Raw genomic sequence first — 20,048 nt, forward strand, 5'->3', positions numbered from 1 at the left:
CAGCCATTTGGGGAATGAACCAGTGCATGGAAGACCTCTTACTCGGTCTCTCCCTCTCTCTGTAACTCTGCCTCTCAAATACATAAATAAATCTTAAAAAAAAGTATTACCTACTAACACAAAACATTGTTTTAACAAAATAACTACATTTTCAAAATGGAATTAGTGAGACAGGTGGCATTGCTTTAAAATTATGCAAATTGTTTCAATGGCTGGCTGAACAGAGGACCTAGATTCTCTTATGTATTCATGCATTCAATCTGTGTTAACATGTTGATTTGGCTGAAGCAAAAGACAAAAATTTGAGCCTCTTATAGATATTGGAAAAAAAAAAAAGAAGCATCTTAATAGCCCTTTCAGCTAGCCATGGATACATATAACCTTTTATATTACAACAAAACTCAACAGTGGTAGTTTCTTAAAGGTTAGTTGCATTGGGGGATTGGATACTATTCTAATGAATCCTTTGTTACTTTAAAATCTACTGGTTTATTTTACATTTTCAGTGAATGTTTCATCCATGCATGGTTTTTCTAACAATATTTGTAAACCATTAATTCAATGAGTTGTGCTGGTCCTTCAAATCCTATAATATCGAAAAAGTCACATTTGCTTTTATTATCACCAATTTCTCATTAGAGAAGTCTTTGGGAAACTCATAGTGGCCAATTGTAACTTTTTCAGTTTCCCCAAATTCTAATTTTCTGTTGAAAGCTCTCTAAGTTTATCACTGGCAGCAAATACTATCATTTGTTTTCCTTGGGTAACAGACTCATGTTCTGTTCATTTTTGAGAAAATATCTACCAAATACGTACAGCCCGAATAGTCACAGCTTATCATCAGTCATTCTTTCAAGTAAGACATGAGAGCTAGGCATTGTGACACAGTGAGCTGAGCTGCAGTTTGGAATACCTCCATCCTGTATCAGAATGCGAGTATGAGTACCAGCTACTCTGCTTCCAATCCAGCTTTCTGCTAATGGACTAAGACAGTGGATTCTGGCCCAAGTACTAGAGTCCATGCCTTATGCGGGAGAACCAGATGGTGCTCCGGGTTCCTGGCTTGGGCCTGTCCCAGCCCTGGATGTTGTTGTGTTTTTGGGCAGTGGACCAGTGCATAGAAAATCTTTTTCTGTCTCCTCCTCTCTCTCTGTTACTCTGCCTTGCAAATAAATATTTTTTAAAAAGAAAAAGAATAGAAGACATATGTGGGGTAGCTAGTTTGGCTTGTAGATCGGCAGAGATTTTTTTCCCCTGAGATAACCTTAGTGATGAATGACTTTTGTGTGCTCCCTTTTCAGTCACACAGAATATTAAAAAGACCTTTGCTCAAAGGTAGAGGTTTAATTCAGATCATTATTTCGTGCAGCTGGCTTTTTTCAGAAACTTGCAGTTGTATGGTGGTGAAGAATACTCTGGGGCCATAGCCTTGATTCATGTTTAAGGGCCCCCAGCTGTAGCCCCCATTGCTTCTGCACCACCAGTGCTGAGGTTAACACAGTGAGAAAGTGAGGAACATGTAGTGCTGTTGTGAAAATACTTTCGGGGGCCTGTGCGGTGGCGCACTAGGTTAATCCTCCGCCTGCGGTGCCAGCATCTCATATGGGTACAGGGTTCTAGTCCCAGCTGCTCTTCTTCCAGCCCAGCTCCCTGCTGTGGCCCAGGAGGGCAGTGGAAGATGGCCCAAGTGCTTGGGCCCTGCACCCGCATGGGAGACCAGGAGAAGCACCTGGCTCCTGGCTTCGGATCGGCATAGCTCCAGCTGTGGCGGCCATTTGGGGAATGAACCCATGGAAGGAAGCCCTTTCTCTCTGTCTCTCTATCTCACTGTCTGTAACTCTAGCTGTCAAGTAAATAAATTTTAAAAAAACTTAAAGAAAATACTTTTGACCCCAGAGAATCTCTGGGGATCCACAGGGCGCACTTTGAGACCTGCTGCCACCAGGGACAAGGATCGGGATCCTGTTTGTTTTCTTTGGAGCAGAGGGACCTTATCTGAGAACTCACACACCTGACGGTGAGCCGTGCAATCCAAATACAAGAACTCTTGCGTAAACATCCAACAAAGGGGCTGATACGCAGCAGAGATTGTTTTAGTCTTTGGCGAGGAGATGAATTCAGCATACAAAGTAGTGAAGGGTCTAAGAAGTTAGAGAACAGGGGGCTGACTTCAGGCTGAACTGGGGGCAGAGACTGGAGAGAGGGTGGGTGACAAGGTCAGGCTTGCACAGAGCACACCATTCCTCTCCCACAGTGCAAGGCCACACCGCTATGGCTGTCTCCAGAGATGAAGGCCTTCTCCTGACGCGCCTTCTAAAGACTGGGAAACCCATTTGCACACCACCACCCTCAAGTCTTTCACTGGGGAAAAAAAAAATGACAATATTTTTGCTCAAAACAGGTTAACAATTTACTTTTCTAATAAATTTCTCAGCAATTAGTAAATTGAGTTACTGTGGAAGAATAAAATGGTAGTCCCATTTGGTGAACCATTTAATTGGGATTTTATAAAAAAAAAAAAAAAAAACTTTCCCTCTCCAAGGTCAGCTTTTGGACCACACAATCAAATTCCCAAATGAGGGGATGAGTGGATTCACATTGATGTTTAAATTTTTAGATTTGACAGAACTAATGCAGTATATCTTGACAGCTATATACAGTGGCTTAATGCTAAGCTTTTTATGCGGAATACAGAATGGAATGAATTTTGCACCAGTGTTTGGACTGGGAGGCTTTAAGATCCCTATTCACAGTAGACAGTAGTCTGAGGCTGTTTGATAAAACAAGCCCTGGCTATTTAATAACTGCCACATAAAATGTCTCAATATTTAAGGGGAAAGAGAAACGCAGGGCAACACATTTTTAAATATATGCTTTAGCCAGAATCTACATGGTAAGTAAACATCCTTTCGTGTTCAGCCAGAATGACTTGCAGCTGTGGCATTTGTGACTTAAAATAACAAGATGAAGATCTCTGTGCAAAAGACGAATGATATCATAAATGTTTCTTATCAAAAGAAAATACGCTTTCTGATGGAATTTATGTAGGAAGGGGCTTTATGCTGAAGCCCATTTGATACACTGTACACTCCTGAAAGCTACACACATGGAGCTAGAAGGAGCACGTTAGGCAATATCGCCTTTGTTTTGCCACTGTGTTCTCTGTTTACAAATTACAAGCTAAGGGCACCTTTTTAGCTTTGTCTGTGAATAAGCCTATTGGAAACTATTGAATTTATGGTACAATATTACATTCTACAAAAACTGACATCTAGGCAGTGATGAAATTGGAGAGTTTCCCCTTTAAGAAAAAATCAGAGGTTAAAATTTTCACATTGTATCAAAGTATGATACAGTCATACTCTGAAATATACATATGTATTTTAACATGGATTAGATAGATGTAAATCTCCCAAAGGGCCTCTGGTCTCCTCTACCATTGAGACTGCATGTGAATCAGGAGCCCTGGTTTGATTTGTGCAGCCTAGCTAACCACTGAATATAAACACCAGCCTGCCATAATTCAGTATGCAACTGAGCTAGTCTTCCATACTAGCAGAGGGGGAAAAAAAGCAAAATCTCCCTTATTTTCTCAAGTCGCCCATCTCGAGCCATTTCTGTCGAATTGCCACAACTGCCCAGATAAAACATTCGAGAATATGTCAGCTTTAATTAATGTAACACGACCTGATCACTTCTGCAGTTGGGAATAAAGAAGTTTGCGCTCTTTAAATCCAAAGCTCAACCTGGAGATTATGCTAAGTTGCTTCATTCATAGTCCACACTCCTCCGCTCCTGTCAGAAGGACAGCATTTGTCCCCTCTAGTGATAAACAAATTATACATGAAATCAATTCCACTTCACAATCATTTTCCCTATTGGGTATTATCTCTCCTTCCCTGCTCCCTCCAGTTAAGCCAGCATCCTGTAACTTGCTAATGAGCTGAGGGCTTTCTGTTGCAGGTGGCACCCCCTGCCTGGAAGTCATGACATTTCCCATTTCGAATGCTGCTGGCATTTTTCGACAGCTCCTGCTAACTAGCCTTTTTGACCTGCACTAAGAGGAACTCATCTGATCGAATCCTCTAACCTGCCAATCATTCCGGCAAATGATCTTCACAGTCACTCCCAAGGCAGGAATGGAAGGGGAAAAAAAAAGGAAAAGCGAGTGAGAGAATGAGGGAGTGGGCAGAGCGGCTGCCTCTGCAGCTACCTAATGAGAATACTTCAAGTCTCCGAGGCAGCTGAAACACTGAAAAACTGATGGGAAAATTAGGACACAACTGAATGCCTAGCTCTGTAATTACTGATTTCTCTCCATCCTGAGATCATTTTGAGAGCAACACCTCTGAGATGTGCCAGTTTCTAAAGAACACAAGAATACCCTACCTTACCGAGAGAAAATAGATTTATTTCTCCTGCCACTGTAATAAGCAAGTCTCATAATCCCACTCTGCCGAACAGCATCCTTTGCAGAATTAATTATGTGCTATAAGCTCGTTAAGTGTGCATTTGTAAACTCCGGATGATTATAATGTTTGCCACAGTGAAGAAAGGACCTCATTTTTTCCCCTCAGGCATATTTTAAATGTTGCCACCATTTAGGGCTGTTGATTTTTACACATTCATATAAAAACAAACAGGTACCATGCAGGTTGGCATTGGGTTTAGAGAGGTTTAAATTCTTAACATCCACAAGATAGAACAATCTGAGCATTCCTAATTAATGCAAGTAAGATAATTGTTTTCCTTCCGTATTTTTCCCGCAGAATCAGTTTATTCAATTACATTTAAACTTACTGGGTCCCCAGCCCACAGAATAATCCAATTACTTTAAGAAGAAAGATCCAGTCGGTGGTTAATTTGGCAATAAGTCACAAAGTCCAGATATTTTAATGTGGAGTAGATCTGTTGACCAAGGAATGATACAATGTAATTACGTGTTATCATTACACCATTGTATGTAATAATGTAAAATAAATACTGTACACAATTTAGCTGCACATGACAATCACACATCTTTCCCCATGTATAGTAATTAGGCCAATAGTCCTATTTATAGTAATTATTATATGTAATTGAGGGCATTTTACTAATTACATTGAAAATGATAATCCAAGGGCACTACACATAATGCAAACTACATTAAAGGAACGGTGACCATTTAAAGGGAAAACTACACCAACGTATGGAAATCAACAGTATAGTGTTTGATTCCAGGCTTGGCATTCATGGCCCATGTTTGTAAGATAGATTTCCCTCAATTTCTCTACTTCTTTTGCTTTTGTTCTAGACCATGTACATTATTTCTTTAGGTAGAAAAATAATCCTTTGCTAATCTGCAGTGTTATCTAACAACTCTAGGATTGCTAAAAAATTCTTTCTGGCTATGTGGGTGTATTGAGTGTGTGTATGTATGTGGGCGTAGGTTGCTAGAGTAAGCAGCTATCTTAAATTCTAGAACAGATTCATTAAATTATTCATATGCTTTATGCGTAGAAGTATCTCAGAGTATTGCAAACATTTTGTTAATGATACTTGTAAGAATTTAGCTAAAATGTTTGTTTACTGAACTACAAGCGGGTTGTGGTTTCCATTACATTTCCTATCTGTCTAGAACTTCATTGTGTCTAAGGACCTGAGAGCCTTGCTTTTGTCCCTGGGCCCCAGTGTCCAGTTCTCCCTGACCCCACTCCCTGTTTCTCCCCAGACTGGGCTCCCACGTGAGGAATCTCTCAAGAGGAGTGATGAGCCTGTGGGACAATGGGAAGAGCTCCAAGCTTCTTTCTGCCTTCCCTTCTCAACACTGTCATTTAGACACTGTCCTCCGTGCATTCAAATGTCATCCCAGACCATCAGCCCACTTCAACTCCAACAGCCTCCTTTTATGCTCAGACACTTCTTAGAGCATCAGCAGACCACAAAGACTGTCTAGTGGGACTCAGCTGCTGTCCTGGTATTAATAATACAATGCAGTGCTCTTAGGGCAGATGCGATTCCCTCTGTATCCCAGGCTCACAAGAATCAACAATAAATGAACAAGAAAAACACAGCAACTGAACGAATTGTAACTACTTGCTAACTTCCTGATAGTTTGGCCAAGCACTGCAACAGATATCTCGGGCACCAGGCACATTACGTCTGTGCCCACTATTTTAAGAAAGCATCACTCACATTATGATGACAGCGAAATAGTCCCCAGGAAATTAATTCGGGTTTTAAAAAGCCACAAGAGGCAAGCTGCTGTGTAATGTACTCTAGCCCCTTAATATTGGAAAGCTCACCTAAGCTGGAAACGGCCAATCTCTCTTTCTCTCTCTCTCTCTCTCTCTCTCTCTCACACACACACACACACACACACACACACAGAGTCAGTTTGGGAAGATCTATGGGCTGTTGAACCAACTTGTGGTGCATTGTATCAATTTCCCCTTTTAGTCATTTTTGCTTTTTAAAAATCCTGAGATGGGAAAAGAATAAATGAGGGCAAAAACTACTATTGTTTTTAGTGTAAAAAAATCACTGTGGAGTCCTTGTTTTTAAGAAAAGCACAGTGAAATATTTAAAGATAAAGGGGCACCGTGTGAGTGACACATGTGGCTTGGAAGAACAGTAAGTGCACACCACACTTGTCCATGGCCAAGTGCAATAACACAAATGAAGGACAATGTCAGCTTTGGGGGGAGTGCGCAGAGGACAGCAGGAATTCTTTGTGCTACTCTTGTAAGTTTTCTGTGGATCTGAGACTATACCAGAATAGAAAAATTAAATAAGCTCTTCATAAATTCACCTTGGAAGAAGCAGGATGGGAGGTTATTTCCATGGCTCCATCACAGCGCCGCCCACCACGTAATTAAGCAGATCAGGTGGTGAAGCACCCAGATGCTTCCGCTGACTCACTATTGGGGCTGGAGGTGGCGATGGTTCAGGGAACAGGTCAGAGGAAGAGAGAGGCGGAGAAGTGAGGAGAGACAGGGGAGACAAGCTCCCACAGCCTGCTGCAGGCCAGAAGAGAGGCTGAGGCAAGAGTGGTTGAGAACACTCGATAATGTTCCAGCCTCTTCTTCCTTGGGCATTCACCCATACATCATGCATCTGCAGTCCAAAGCACGACTTCTCTCCTAAACATGTGTTTCTTTTTTAATTTGTGGTGATGTGGGGGTCATGACCACCATGGGGGGTTTCAGATGAAATCTGCAAGGAATGCAAAGGTTTGTTTCCTGTGCTGCCTGATGTTGCCACAACTGTTGTCAACTACATGAGGCAACAGAGATAACAAAACTGTAGTTGTTTGATAGGAAAAAGATTTGTAAGATTATGCAGAAAATAACAGTTCTCACAGAAAAAGAGAAGAACAAAACAAAACACCAGAGAAATCTTCTGTCACTGAAGGGGAACCCAGATTGAACACTTGAATTTCATCTAACTCTCGAATTCATTTGGTGAAAGATACCAGTGGGTATTACCTACTTTTGTGCCTATGGTTCGGAAAAAGGCAAGAGGCCTTAAAGAGAATTCAGTCATTAGCCAAAAACATTACACGACCATGATGCCGTGAGTCTGCACCAGCTGGAGCTCCCCTTGGATGCACTGCTGACTTTCTGCTTTGCGGTCTACAACCCGGGCTACCTGCTCCCTTCACAGAGGGCTCTGAGATGGCTAAGCCCGAAGCCCTCTTTGAGGGGGTGCTGTAAGAACAGGCTGACCACCCAGGACACAGCTCAGGTCACTGTATCAGAAGCAGTGGGTGGTGGGCCGGCAGCTGATATGGGGGTGACTGACACACGGCTTTGCCCTCCACTCGATGGTGACGGCTACCATAATCAGAGCCGCTCTCTAGGAAGGTCTGAGTCTGAGACAAGAAGAGCTCAGTGACAGTCTGCCCCGGAATAGAGGGTCAAAGAGAAGTGATGATAAGCAGCAGAATCGCAGAGATGAGTCAGGAGAAGCCCCCAGATGAAGGGGAGATGGAAGCAACATGAGTGGGTGCAGTGGTGGGAAACAGGAGTGTCCACAGTGGTGCCCCAGGGCTGGAGCCGCAGGTGGCTCTCTGCAGGCTCCAGGAGCAGCAGCTTCCAGAGCTGAGGTGTAGAGATAGAAACTACTGTTGGCTTTTTTGTTTGTTTGTTTTTAAAAATAGTATTTATTTGAAAGAGTAACAGAGGAGGGTATCTTTTATCTGCTATTTGCTCCCCAAATGACCGCAAATGCCAGGGAGCCAAACAGGACAAAGCCAGGAGCCTGGAATTACATCCAGGTCCCCCACATGGGTGGCAGGGGCCCAAGGACCTGGACCATCTTCTGTTGCTTTCCTAGGTGCATTAGTAGGGAACCGGATTGGAAGTGAGAAGGGGGAATCAAATCAGAGCTCATATAGGGTGCTGGAGTTGCCGGCAGTGGCTTAACCCAACTGTGCCATGATGCCATTCCAGCCTTTGGGAGGTCTGCCTGTGCAAGCAGCTGCTCACCTACCAGCTGCTCCTCCCTACACAGCTCTGTGAGTGGAGGGAACTTGAGCATGCCACAGTCTCCTGAGACGTGCCAACCCCTGCTTTCTGGTTTCCCTTGCTCCTGTGGGCATGGGTGTGGTGTCTCTGCAGCTCTCGGTGTCACTTCCAGGCAGTGGTCTCTGTCTTTCTCCCTTTGGCACCTGCCTCTTCCCTCACTTGAACATTTCTCCTCCCCCTACACTTTGGGTACTTCCTAGGTGGCTATCATCTAAAACAATAACACATTTTTAACTTACTGAATTCACAGTTTAATTGTCCCGATCCCTCTTTGAAAAGGCAGCTAGGAGCAAAGCTCTCCCTTGGTGCTGCCCACTTGGACATTCTGTGATGCTGGAGATGTCTACACCTGCCCTGTCGCTAGCTGTGGAACACGTGAAGAGTGGCGGTGCTTCTGAGGACACGTTTTATTTTAATTCAAGTTAATTTAAATTAAATCTGCATAGCACATATGGTTAGTGGCCACTGTGTTGTACAGTACAACTCTATTCCTTTTTAAAGAAAAGCAAGAAAGGGAAAGAGGGAGGAAGAACAAAGGGAGGGAGGGGAAGGAAGAGAAAAGAGGAAAGAATTGAGGAAGGAAGGAGTTGCTTTCCTTATATGACGGAGCAGGGGTTTTCCTAGTTTGTCTTTATTAAGTCTCCACCCAAATGAACTGGTTATTTTCCTTCATAAATACATAATTCCTGCATATTTACTGAGGGCTTCATTACCAGTGGTGCAAAGGCTACCTGCCTCCATATCCCCTGGGGTTCTTTAAAATGCAGATTCAAGGACCTCAGCAACTTGGATTTTGGAAACTCTTCTGGGGCCTGGTGCCCCAGACTGTCCAAACCACTGCTTTAAGGAGTGTTCCTGTGCTGTCCCCAGAGGCTGAAGCACTAGTGCACTGAGCTCTTTCTACAATTTGGTTTCTAAAAACAAAAAACAAAAAACAAAAAAAAAAAAAACACCTCTTATTTAATGAAAATCTACTAAGCAGTGAATGTATTCTACTCTGTTTATCTGACTACATTTAGGAAGCTATTGCTTAATGACTAGGTCAAGCAAAAATAACATTGTCATATAATTCTTAAATAATAATGTGAATTAGCAAAGATAAATAGGAAAAGGTAAGAACAGGGTCACCAAAGTATGTATGAAGTTACCCTCTTGCAGTTGAACCAAGTAAAAATTCTTCTATGCACTAGATACCACGGATTTAATGGGATCTGAAGACCAACGGATTCACTAAAAAGAGATGTTCCACAATGAGCACACACTGCTTCAGAAAAATTAGAGAACACATGTCTGAAAAAGCAGAGGACATTTGCATCCCTGTAGTCAGGAAAAGGAGCAGCCCTATGCTTAGTTCTCTGCTCTGGATAACTGCAAAATTAAAACTCAGCATAAGGGTGAGGTTGGTATCACTGCAAATGTAAGTGAAGCCAACGGGTAGGGTGTTCAACATGGCTTCTGGTCTTTTCCTTGGAGAAAATGTCTATCCACGTTGAGGGCTCTGTCAGACTTCTGAAGGATCGCACCCTTCCACGTTGATAAAATGAGGGGGGCAGTCTATGCAGTCCTGCTGATGAGTATCTTTAGAGGACAACGAAGCACAGAGACGCAAAGTCTGGATCACGAGTGGCACCTACCCCATTCTGACTTTAGGTGCTCGTGGTTTTCTTTGCATTCAATTTAGTTACAAAACTCTGAAACTAAAATTACTTTCTGCTGCAAAGCAAAATGCATCTCATTAGCTTTCTCACTAAGGCCAATTTATGCAAATCCGGTATTATTAGCTAAATAATTGCAGTGACCTTAGTATGCAAGGAGAGAAGTCATTTGGCATTGAGGCATGGGAGAAAAATTTGAACTTGAAATGCTGCTGTCTGCTCAGTCCTCTGTCACCTCAAAGACAGAAGTGATAGCATGCTTTCTCCACCCTGCCCTGGATCTCCATGTGACTCCTGAGACAGTGCTGCTTAAAATGCCAGCCCGCGGTCTCCGCCTCTTTGAGATCCAACCCTTCTGAGCGTTACAAAGAACCGCGACGTCTGCAGGAAATTTAACATCCAAGAATCTATTCTAGACAGTTAACGAATTCAACAGCGCCACAAAAACCCAAGTCCAGAGTGTTACACATTTTTCCCCAAGGATCCGTTTTCTATACGGATGTTTTGCTCTATTGTGTCCATAATTTGATATTCAGCTATTGGTTGGAGTATGGCCCTTCCATAGGATACATGAGGCTGTTGTTTTTGGTCTCTAGGAGAGCCCTGTTTGATTTAAACAGAAAGATCCACAAAGGTGAGAAATTAAAAATTATCTCATTTCCTGCTGAATCACAGAGAAGTGTTGGAACCCAGCTCCCCTATAGCTTTCCCTGGCAAGGAGAAATTGAGCTGTTTTCTCAGCATCAGGCGAGATCAAGCTGAGGTATTTGACTTGCGGAGAAAACCACAATAACATTCGAGCTCCGAAAGCTGACGTGAAAAAGACAAACCTCTCGCAGGAACCATTGCATTGTTATCAAATAATTCTAGAGGGAGAGCTTCCCCTGTGCAGATGTACCCATAACTCTAGGCTTGAAAACACACTACGAGGGGAATCCCATTCTGTAGAGGCTCCCACGTACCGAGGATTTTACTTTTGTGCACCTTTAAAAGATAAATCTGTTTTCGATCAGCAGTTTGGTGTGGGTGACACTTGTGTCCTGAGAACTTGCAGGACGGAGCTGACCCAAAACCTCCTGGCAGTATGGCCTGGCCAGGCTCAGGTCAAGGAGACCTCGAGGGAAAGGACACAGTCCTGCGGTTGAAAGCCAGGCCTGCCCGGTGCCTGTGGGAGGCGGCGGCAGCAATGGTGAAGTCCACCTCTGCCTCTCCTGAGTTGGCTGAGGGGTAGATAAAGCCAGGAGCCCTCATTAGGATAACATGAGCGAAACACTTCCACACAGCACATCCTGTGACCCTCATGGGTCCCAAGCACTCTCGGAACCACAGGTAAATGGTGAAAAGCTGGACACTACTTTTTGTCCGACCAGTTGAAATTCAGGGCCGGAGCACAGGTGTCATCAAGTGAGCAAGGTCGTGCTGAAGGTCACTCTGTATCCAAGAGGGAGAAATCACCTAAAGAATCTTCCTCTCAACCGATGAGGTAGCAGGTTCACTCATGCTGGCTGACTGCATCTACACCCTGTTCTACCTGACAACCGCGAATCTGCAGGTCACTCATCCATCCCTGCCACTCCCCTGAAAGCCAAGACTGGCCACGATTCATGGCGGCGCTAAAACCAGACTGGCTCAGGAGACTGGCAGATCACTCACAAGACACTGTGGAGAGTTTCATTTGCTCTGAGCCATGCGGTGTTTAGCCAGGTAAGGTATTTCAAATTAATAGAGGAGAGAGGTTTCTGCAATTTTTGCATATAACCTTGGAGTCATCTGAACACTGAATGACTCAACTTCCACAGGGATAAGGAACAAGCACTCACGCACGGCTTGGTATGAACCAGCACACACGAAAAAGCCTTCCCACAAAAATGTCTGAGCTCCATTGGCTTCAGAGAATTATGCTGCATTGAAGGAAAGCATATGGATATATACTGTGTGAAATTCCCAAACCCCAGACACTTCCATCTGGCAATCAAGAAAGACACAGATTTGCTGGAAGTTGCCGTCTTGCACTTGTCACTGTGTGGCACCTGTGAAGACTGGGACAGTCTACGACAGGCCCGAGTGTGCCATGTTTACATGGTACTTCCTATCTGCAGAACAGCTGACGTCCAAGAGTCAGACAGTAAGAAGGAAACACCTCATCGTGATAAGGCCTCTACAAAGGGCCAGGCAGGAATCAGAAATAGGTGAAGGTGCCCAGAACAAAATGGCAGCTCAGCTAACCTGGAGAGCTGATGCTCTCTGCAAGACAGACTCAGGCATGACGCAGACGCAAACACTTCTGGTAGGGCTGGGAATGCAGCACCACCAGGGTTGATTTTTCAAGAAAAGTCACAAGTCCAGATGTTAGTGTTAACAACGCCCCATTTTAAACAAGAGCAACTCATTTAAAAAAATTGAGAGGGCCAACCAAAGCAGGTCTGTGGCTTAGATACAGCCCAAAGTGAACTCTTTCCTAACCTCAAAGAAGAATGCGTAAGCAGTGAAAATGATTTGCTTATGACTGTAGTGGTTTGGTTATGATTACATAAGTAGAAGTGCAAGATGAAGTATAATTTTGGTTAGAATATGGTAGGTGCCTGGAAATATGGGAAGGACTGACTGCACTTGGCCTCAGTGGGAAGTCTGATGAACGCCATAATTAACACAGGAGACGCAAATCCCATGTGAAGGATCTAGTCAATATCTGCTAGACGTTACTGTCCAAGTAAAGCTGGTCATCGTCTTACCTGCCCTCTCTCGAGAACGCCGTGCTGGTCAGTGCTTGCTGTTCGATAGACTTTTCCCGTAACTACTGTTTTTCCCAAAGGCCCGCATGCTTTCTCCGGATTCTGGTTGCAATCTCACATTTGGGACGGTAAAAATAGACGACACTGTGGATGAATGGAAAGTTTTCATTATGTATTTGTTGATGTATCTATCATATTTTCTTTAATTAAAAAAAAAACCTGGAGACTTAGAGCGATTTTGGATGTCCAGTACATTGAACATTATGGTACCTGTTGATTTTTGAAATGTCAGAGCTTACTGGCCCACACACGTTCATACACATACAACGGGGCAGTCTGCCTTCCCCTGAGAGTCACACCTGGAGCTCTCTCACATTTCTCTAATCCAGAATGTTCAACTGGAATTTGCAAACAACACATTTTATTCTTTCTCTTTTTTTAAAGATTTATTTTATTTGAAAGTCAGATTTACACAGAAAGAAGGAGAGGCAGAGAGAGAGAGAGAGAGAGAGAGAGAGGTCTTCCATCTGCTGGTTCACTCCCCAGTTGGCCACAATGGCCAGAGCTGCACTGATCTGAAGCCAGGAGCCAGGAGCTTCTTCCCAGTCTCCCACGTAGGTTCAGGGACTCAAGGACTTGGGACATCTTCTACCGCTTTCCCAGACCATAGCAGAGAGCTGGACAGCAGAGCAGTCTGTTGAGTAAACAAGGCTGGAGTTGGTGAAGACACTATCTGGAGCTGTCAGTAGTCAGCTGATATTTAAATCATGAAATGGATGGGGTCACCTAGGCTCCCGGGGGTGTATACAGGTAGAAAGATCTGAGCACTAGGGCCGAGACGCTCTGCAAGACGAGGAGGCAGCAGGCAAGAATCTGAAAAGGAGAGTTTAGGGAGGGGAAAGGAAAACCAGGAGAGAGGTGGAGGGAAATGGAGGGAAATCCCTGTTCTCTTAGAGCCCAGATTGGAGAGAGAGACAATAGACAGTCAAATATATGAAATGCTAGCAAATGTTAGGAAGAAAAATGAAGAAAGGAAGAGAAGTCAAAATTTAGGGGTGGAAGGTCATGGGCGGCTTCCCTGTTAGGAGCATTTGGCTGAGACCCAAAGGAGGCTAGAGACCAGCAATGCATGCATAAGTCTAGGGGGAGAGCAGGAACAAAATGGAGAGAGAGAAACAGTGAGAGCTGACTCCAAGCGGATGAGGAGAGAAGCAGGCAACCAGTTAGGAGGCTACTATAACAAGGCAAGCCAAGAAGAGGGGGAATAATTAGGGCAGGGTGACAGCAGAGAAGTGAGGTGAGGTGTGATTCTGGACATAGAAAAGAGAGAGAGAGGGAGGGAGGGGGAGAGAGAGACAGACACAGAGAGACAGAGAGACAGAGACACCGGGGGAGATGGGAAGGGAGGGAGAGAGGGAGGATGGATATTGACAGACAGTGCTTTCAGCTGCTAGTTCACCCCCCAGATGCCTGCAACAGATGGGGCTGGGCCATATGGGAGCCAGGAACTCATTCCAAGTCTCCCACTTGGGTGGCAGGGACTCAGGTACTTGAGCCATCGCCCCTGTCTCCCAGGGTCTGCATCAGCAGAAACCAGAGCTGGGTAGTGAACCCTGGCACTTCCAGGTGGGACACCAGTGTCTGAACCACTAGGCTAAATGCCTGCTCTCCTTGGGTGTATCTTGAAGCAGCATTTACAAGGTCTGTGGAGGAACCAGATACAGAGTGTGACAAAAGAAGAGGAGTCACGCGTAACTTCCTCCAGCTGGAAGAGCGGTCTTGCCATTTATTGATAACGGTTAAGGCTGCAGAAGGAGAAACGTGTGGGGAAAGGACTCAGCTTTAGTTAGGCCAAGTCAGAGATGTCTACCAGATGACTAGGTGGGATGCTGAGCAGTCTGTTGAGTAAACAAGGCTGGAGTCGGTGAAGACACTATCTGGAGCTGTCAGTAGTCAGCTGATATTTAAATCATGAAATGGATGGGGTCACCTAGGCTCCCGGGGGTGTATACAGGTAGAAAGATCTGAGCACTAGGGCTGAGACCCTCTGCAAGACGAGGAGGCATCAGGCAAGAGTCTGAAAAGGAGAGTTTAGGGAGGGAAAAGGAAAACCAGGAGAGAATCCTGTCTTGGAGACCAAGTGAAGGGGCTGCTACTTTGAGGAGGTCACGCTAAAATGTGTTCAATTGTGTTGAAAGATCAAGAGGAAGGCTGAGGAGAGAACAATGGAGACAGACATGGAGACAGACTTTGAAAACAGCACATCAGGAGTTGTGGGCACAAAAGCCTGGTTGCAAAGGATTCATGACAGAGTGGAAGACTAGGAACTAGATGTACCAAGTGTATTTGAAATGCTCTTGCTTGTTTTATTTAAAAAATATGGCATCGTATTGCAATAGGATAATGTAGAAGACATATACCAGGATACTACAAAAAGTGCATGGAAATAGGATTAAATGATAATATTTATTTTCTAAAAATTTTGAAATCCATGCATAACATATTCAGAATACATAATTCCATGAATATTTTGAATACCCCGATACAAGAATGTGTAGGAAGCCCCCAAATCATGAGAGCTGTCCATCCCTCTTGTTCTCTAACTGGGAAATCAGAACCACAGAGACACTGAGGCACTCGTGCAGGGTGCCTGGCTCGTCACGGCGAACCTGAGGCAGAAACCCAGGTGGTCAACACCCACTTCAGTGCTCTTTGCATGGTACCGATTTGTTGGCCTTCTTTTACTGGGTTTGAGTTTTGTGAATTAGCAAATGAATGCAATAAAATCAAGGACTCTGTGCTATGAAGTGTATTTTGTTCATTTACTTTGACAAGGGTACTTCAGCCTCAATTATTTATGCAACTTGATAGTATACACAGGAGAATGCCCTGTGGTGGATTTGGGAAAAGTAATGAATTTCTTCTAAATCAGCCTCCGTTTACTTCCTTGCAATTAAATCTTTGTGAAGAAGTGGGTCATGGCTGTTGGGGTTTCGGGACACAGGGCGAATGAGGGGGTGCCACCAGAACCAGCCAGCTTTAGTTGACGGACCCCCAGATACCTGCACTGTTATTCTTCCTACTGCATTATAATTCCTGCTTCCAAGCACACTACACTCACACGTCACTTTGACATTTTGGTGTTATGGAACAGGAGGGCAGGCTTACAGCTTTATGTTGCCTCGGCATCCATTCTGAGTGGAAGCTGGACTTTCTCATATCAGAAGCAGGTCTCAACAGGTCCCAGTTGGACACCCCCGCCCCGCTAGCTCCTTGGTGCAGTCCATCCACTTTATCTGCTCCCTGGGAAGCCAGTGCCTGTGCCACTGAAACTTTTGCCTCCTGGTTCTAAACTCACAAGTCAAATATCACCATTGGGAAACCTGTTTAAATACTGCTCTGGGTTGGCCCACAGTAGTGCCTCCCTCGTTCTGTCTGTCTCTGTCCATTTCTAACTCATTTCTGTATCCAGTCTTCTCCTGGATGGTTTCACTTTCTGCTTTCCTGGACATTGTTTTAAAAAGTGAGGAGGCAGATATGTTTCCCCTGATTTGACAAACAAGTGTTGTTTTTAAAAAGATTTTATTTATTTGAAAGGCAGAGAGAGAGAGAGAAAGAGAGGTCTTCCATCCTCTGGTTCACTCCCCAAAGGGCCGCAACCAGTGGAGCTGGGCCAGGCCAAATCTAGGAACCAGGAGCTTCTTCCAGATCGCCCACGTGGGTGCAGGGGCCCAAGCACTTGGGCCATCTGTTCTGCTGCTCCAGGCACATTTTCAGGGAGCTAATCTGACATGGGATGCCAGCATAGTAGGCAGAGGCTTTAGCCCACTATGCCAACGCTGGCCTCGGCATGTACAATTTTTATGTGAAATTAAAAACTAATTTTTTTAAATGAGGGTGACAGTGCTGTGGACTGAACTGAGTCCACTCCCACACTCCTATGTTGACGCCTAACCCTGCTGTGATGGCATTGCTGTGATGGAGCCCTTGGGAGGTGACTGGACAACAGGAGGTCATGTGCACTGGGCCCTCATGCTGGGATTAGGGGCTCTGTATGAGGAAGAACAGCGAGATTGCTCCCTCTGCACCCAGTAAGGTGGACCAAGAAGCTGGTTGTCAGCTGGCGCAGCACTTGCCAACATCTTGGATTCCTGACTCTCTAGAACTGAAGAACAAACGTGCATTGTTCGTGCCACTCAGCCTATGGCATTTTGCTGCAGTGGTCTGAGCAGACGAATGGGGAGAGTTTCCAGAGACTGATGAGTGGAGACCACACCCTGGTTGCCCAGACAATGCATCCATTAGTCCTGCAGCACTTCCTCCGGGCGGGCGGAGCCCCCTTCCAAACCTCCCTGGGAGGGAAGCACGTGAGGGTTCCCGGCTGCCGCCTCCGCAGATGCTGTACTTAGACAAGACTCTGCGCTACTTGAAACCTAATTTGAAGAATTTCAGCAATTTCTAAATATAGTCTGCCGAATATTAGCCTAGACAACGGAGTCACCAAAGCCAGGCATTTCACTTAAAGGAGCTAATTCCCAAAGTCTCCAAACTCTGGGAATTCTTTGTTTTGTAAACATGTTTACAAGTGCGGCTGCCTTGTTCTAAATGGAAGTGCTCTAGTATTTAATACCGGGGTTGTCCTTTCTTGCGACTGGATTTGTGCTTCATAATGATTATCTTCTAGACACAGAAATAGCATTTCTGTAACTCAAAATTGTTACCGGAGGCATTTAGTAGAGTCTTGCTTTAAAAATATAATGATTTTTCATCTTTATTCTCCCCCCTTCAAAAGGTTTCACCGCTCCTGATGTTTAACGTTATGCAAAGACGTGTTTCTGCCAATGAATATCGCCTTATGGTTATGCTTCTGCAAATAGCCTGCTGTGAGCTGATAAAGGGATTAATGCAGCCAAAATTCTTAATCTGTGAAATTACAAATTAAATTCTCATATTAAAAATACCACCCTGAGGTATTTTTTGTGGTTTTAATTCCCCTCTGGTGTTCTGCATACATTGTGCTCGTTAATGACGGGGACAAGGCTGTCTCCGTTGGCAGCCTGCTACCCAGTGATAATGTGTAGGCATTTACTCACTGATAGAAACTGGATTTAACCACTGGCTGATAAACTAAGTGGCAAGTGGGTAATAAGTCCATATTAACAGAAAAGTGCTACGACAGAATTCAGAATTCACAGACCATCACCATCCTGGCTTAAACTCAATCATGGAGTCGGAAGGGATTGAGATGTCAGCAAGGAGCCTTGATAGCAGGTTACAAGGTACCCTGCATGGGGAAACAAACCAGGTGTTTGTGTGTGAGCCGCTGGAAACCTGCAAGCCTATTTGTAGCATTTTGTCTTTCTCCAGAATAGGAAAATGTGTCGTCCATTCCTTACTTTTCCATAGGGATTTCATCTTTAGTTGTTTTTAAAAACTGGGGATTGCGATTATAGTGGTTATCGTTATGATGATAAACTTTTAGAAAGGAAGGAAGAACATAGTGTAGATGTGGGCTGGGACTACGAAATGTTAGGGAGGATTTGCTGAGCATGAGGGGAGTTGTAGACTGATATATCTGTGGTCACATGAGGGTAAAGAAAGCAACTGGAAACAAATGACAGACACCAAAAACAAAAACAAACAGAAAAACAAAACCAATTTAGAGTATAGGAATAGCCAAAAGTAATTGTCATCCATTATTAAGGAAAATTCTAATACTGGGGGTGGGGGAGATAAGTCTAAATCCAAGAGACTAACCAAATAACTTTATGTCTACTATAAGTGATGTATACCCAAGGATTAAAAAACAAATATTTATGCATATATATATATAATGTTAATTTTTAAAGAATCAGGAAACAGAATGAGAAGTATTTCCAATTGGCGTTTAGAAAGAACATATCATCACTGAACAAAAATATTCCTACTGCAATAGCGTTTTGCAAAATTTCACAAGAATTCTGTTTCACACTTTGGAAGAAAGCTGAGATCCTCCCGTCATAAATCCTTCCCCAAATATTTAAAATGTAATTGAAAAAGGCTGTGTAAATATGAACAGTTTTGTAAAAACAAAACAAAAACCCACCCAGGAATGTGTTTTGTTTTAAAAGATCCAGAGAAGAACTGTCTGTACGAATACCAAGAACATTTGTAGTTAAAATGAATTACATGTCTTCAGTCCTTACATGTCAATTCAGTGCATTAACCAATTGCCAACACTGTGCCTCAGCTCACTGCAGAGCAGCGCTTTTTAAGGTTATTGTTACAACCAAGATGGTCTCTGAGAATCAAACAGAAATGAATCATTTCTCCTCTGTGTACTGCAGCCAGTTTAAAAGTACTGTATGCATAAAGTACTAAATATGTAAATCATATTTTCCCTTTCCTTTATGACTGCTCAGATCGTTTTTGTGGACGCACACATAATCAAATACAAAGATGCACAGCTGCAGACTGCAGAGCAGAGATAGCAAAAAAAAAAGGAATCCATTTTCTTCTTGTATCTGGTAAGCTAGCAATTGAATGGCAGGATTCTACTAAATATATATACACAGGACACCCCTCCCCCATTCTCTCTCTCCCCTTCTATTTCTCCCCCACGTTACACCCCCCCATCACACCCTTATGCTTGTGCTTAAATAAATATGTCAGTCTCTCTACGTGCATGCTACATACAGATGCTAAAGTGCTTTGATGGGACATTGCAGATTTGTGATACTCACTATCGGTCAGTTCCCATAGCCGCGGGGGCAGGTCACTGAAATATTCGTGGCTCAAGGCGGCTTGTGCGGATAGCCTGTTCTTTGGGGAACACTGTAGGAGTTTGGAGGCCAGATCCTCTGCATGATTCACGTAGCTGAGCCTAAAGATATAAACAAAAGGAAAAGAGAGAGAGAGAGAGAGAGAGAGAGAGAGAGAAAGAAAGAAATAAGACCAAACAAGAACATGGACCAAATGAGACATAAGGCTTATCGCATTTTTCTGGAGTTCAATTTATTCCTGGCTAGGCAAACAAATTATCTGCTGAGAATAAACAGAAGGTTCTTAGGGCATATGCTACTGCAAACTGACTATTACTCTAGATATCACAGTATCCTTGATTTAAAATATTTCTGCTATAAACAAAGGATTGATACATTCAGAATGGATAAAAG

General features: G+C 43.8%; 1 protein-coding gene across 6 annotated transcripts in view; it reads right to left on the bottom strand.

Moving 5' to 3' along the window:
- The window catches only part of CDK14 (cyclin dependent kinase 14), a 724,945-nt gene that overhangs the window by 82,609 nt on the left and 622,288 nt on the right, over positions 1 to 20,048 (bottom strand). For 5 of the 6 annotated variants that reach the window (XM_070058421.2, XM_008261493.5, XM_051852767.3 and 2 more), the window contains 2 exons: positions 19,617 to 19,756; positions 12,895 to 13,038 (listed from right to left, as the gene is read on the bottom strand). In XM_070058421.2, coding sequence (XP_069914522.1) covers positions 12,923 to 13,038; positions 19,617 to 19,756 — 256 coding nt within the window. In that variant the 3' untranslated portion in view covers positions 12,895 to 12,922. Of the gene's footprint in view, positions 1 to 12,894; positions 13,039 to 19,616; positions 19,757 to 20,048 lie in introns of those variants that run through there. The other variant, NM_001171277.1, reaches the window with a different exon arrangement.

This window comes from Oryctolagus cuniculus, chromosome 16 (genome assembly GCF_051225735.1).
Source record: "Oryctolagus cuniculus isolate XC-2025 breed Fujian yellow rabbit chromosome 16, ASM5122573v1, whole genome shotgun sequence".
Taxonomy (NCBI): domain Eukaryota; kingdom Metazoa; phylum Chordata; class Mammalia; order Lagomorpha; family Leporidae; genus Oryctolagus; species Oryctolagus cuniculus.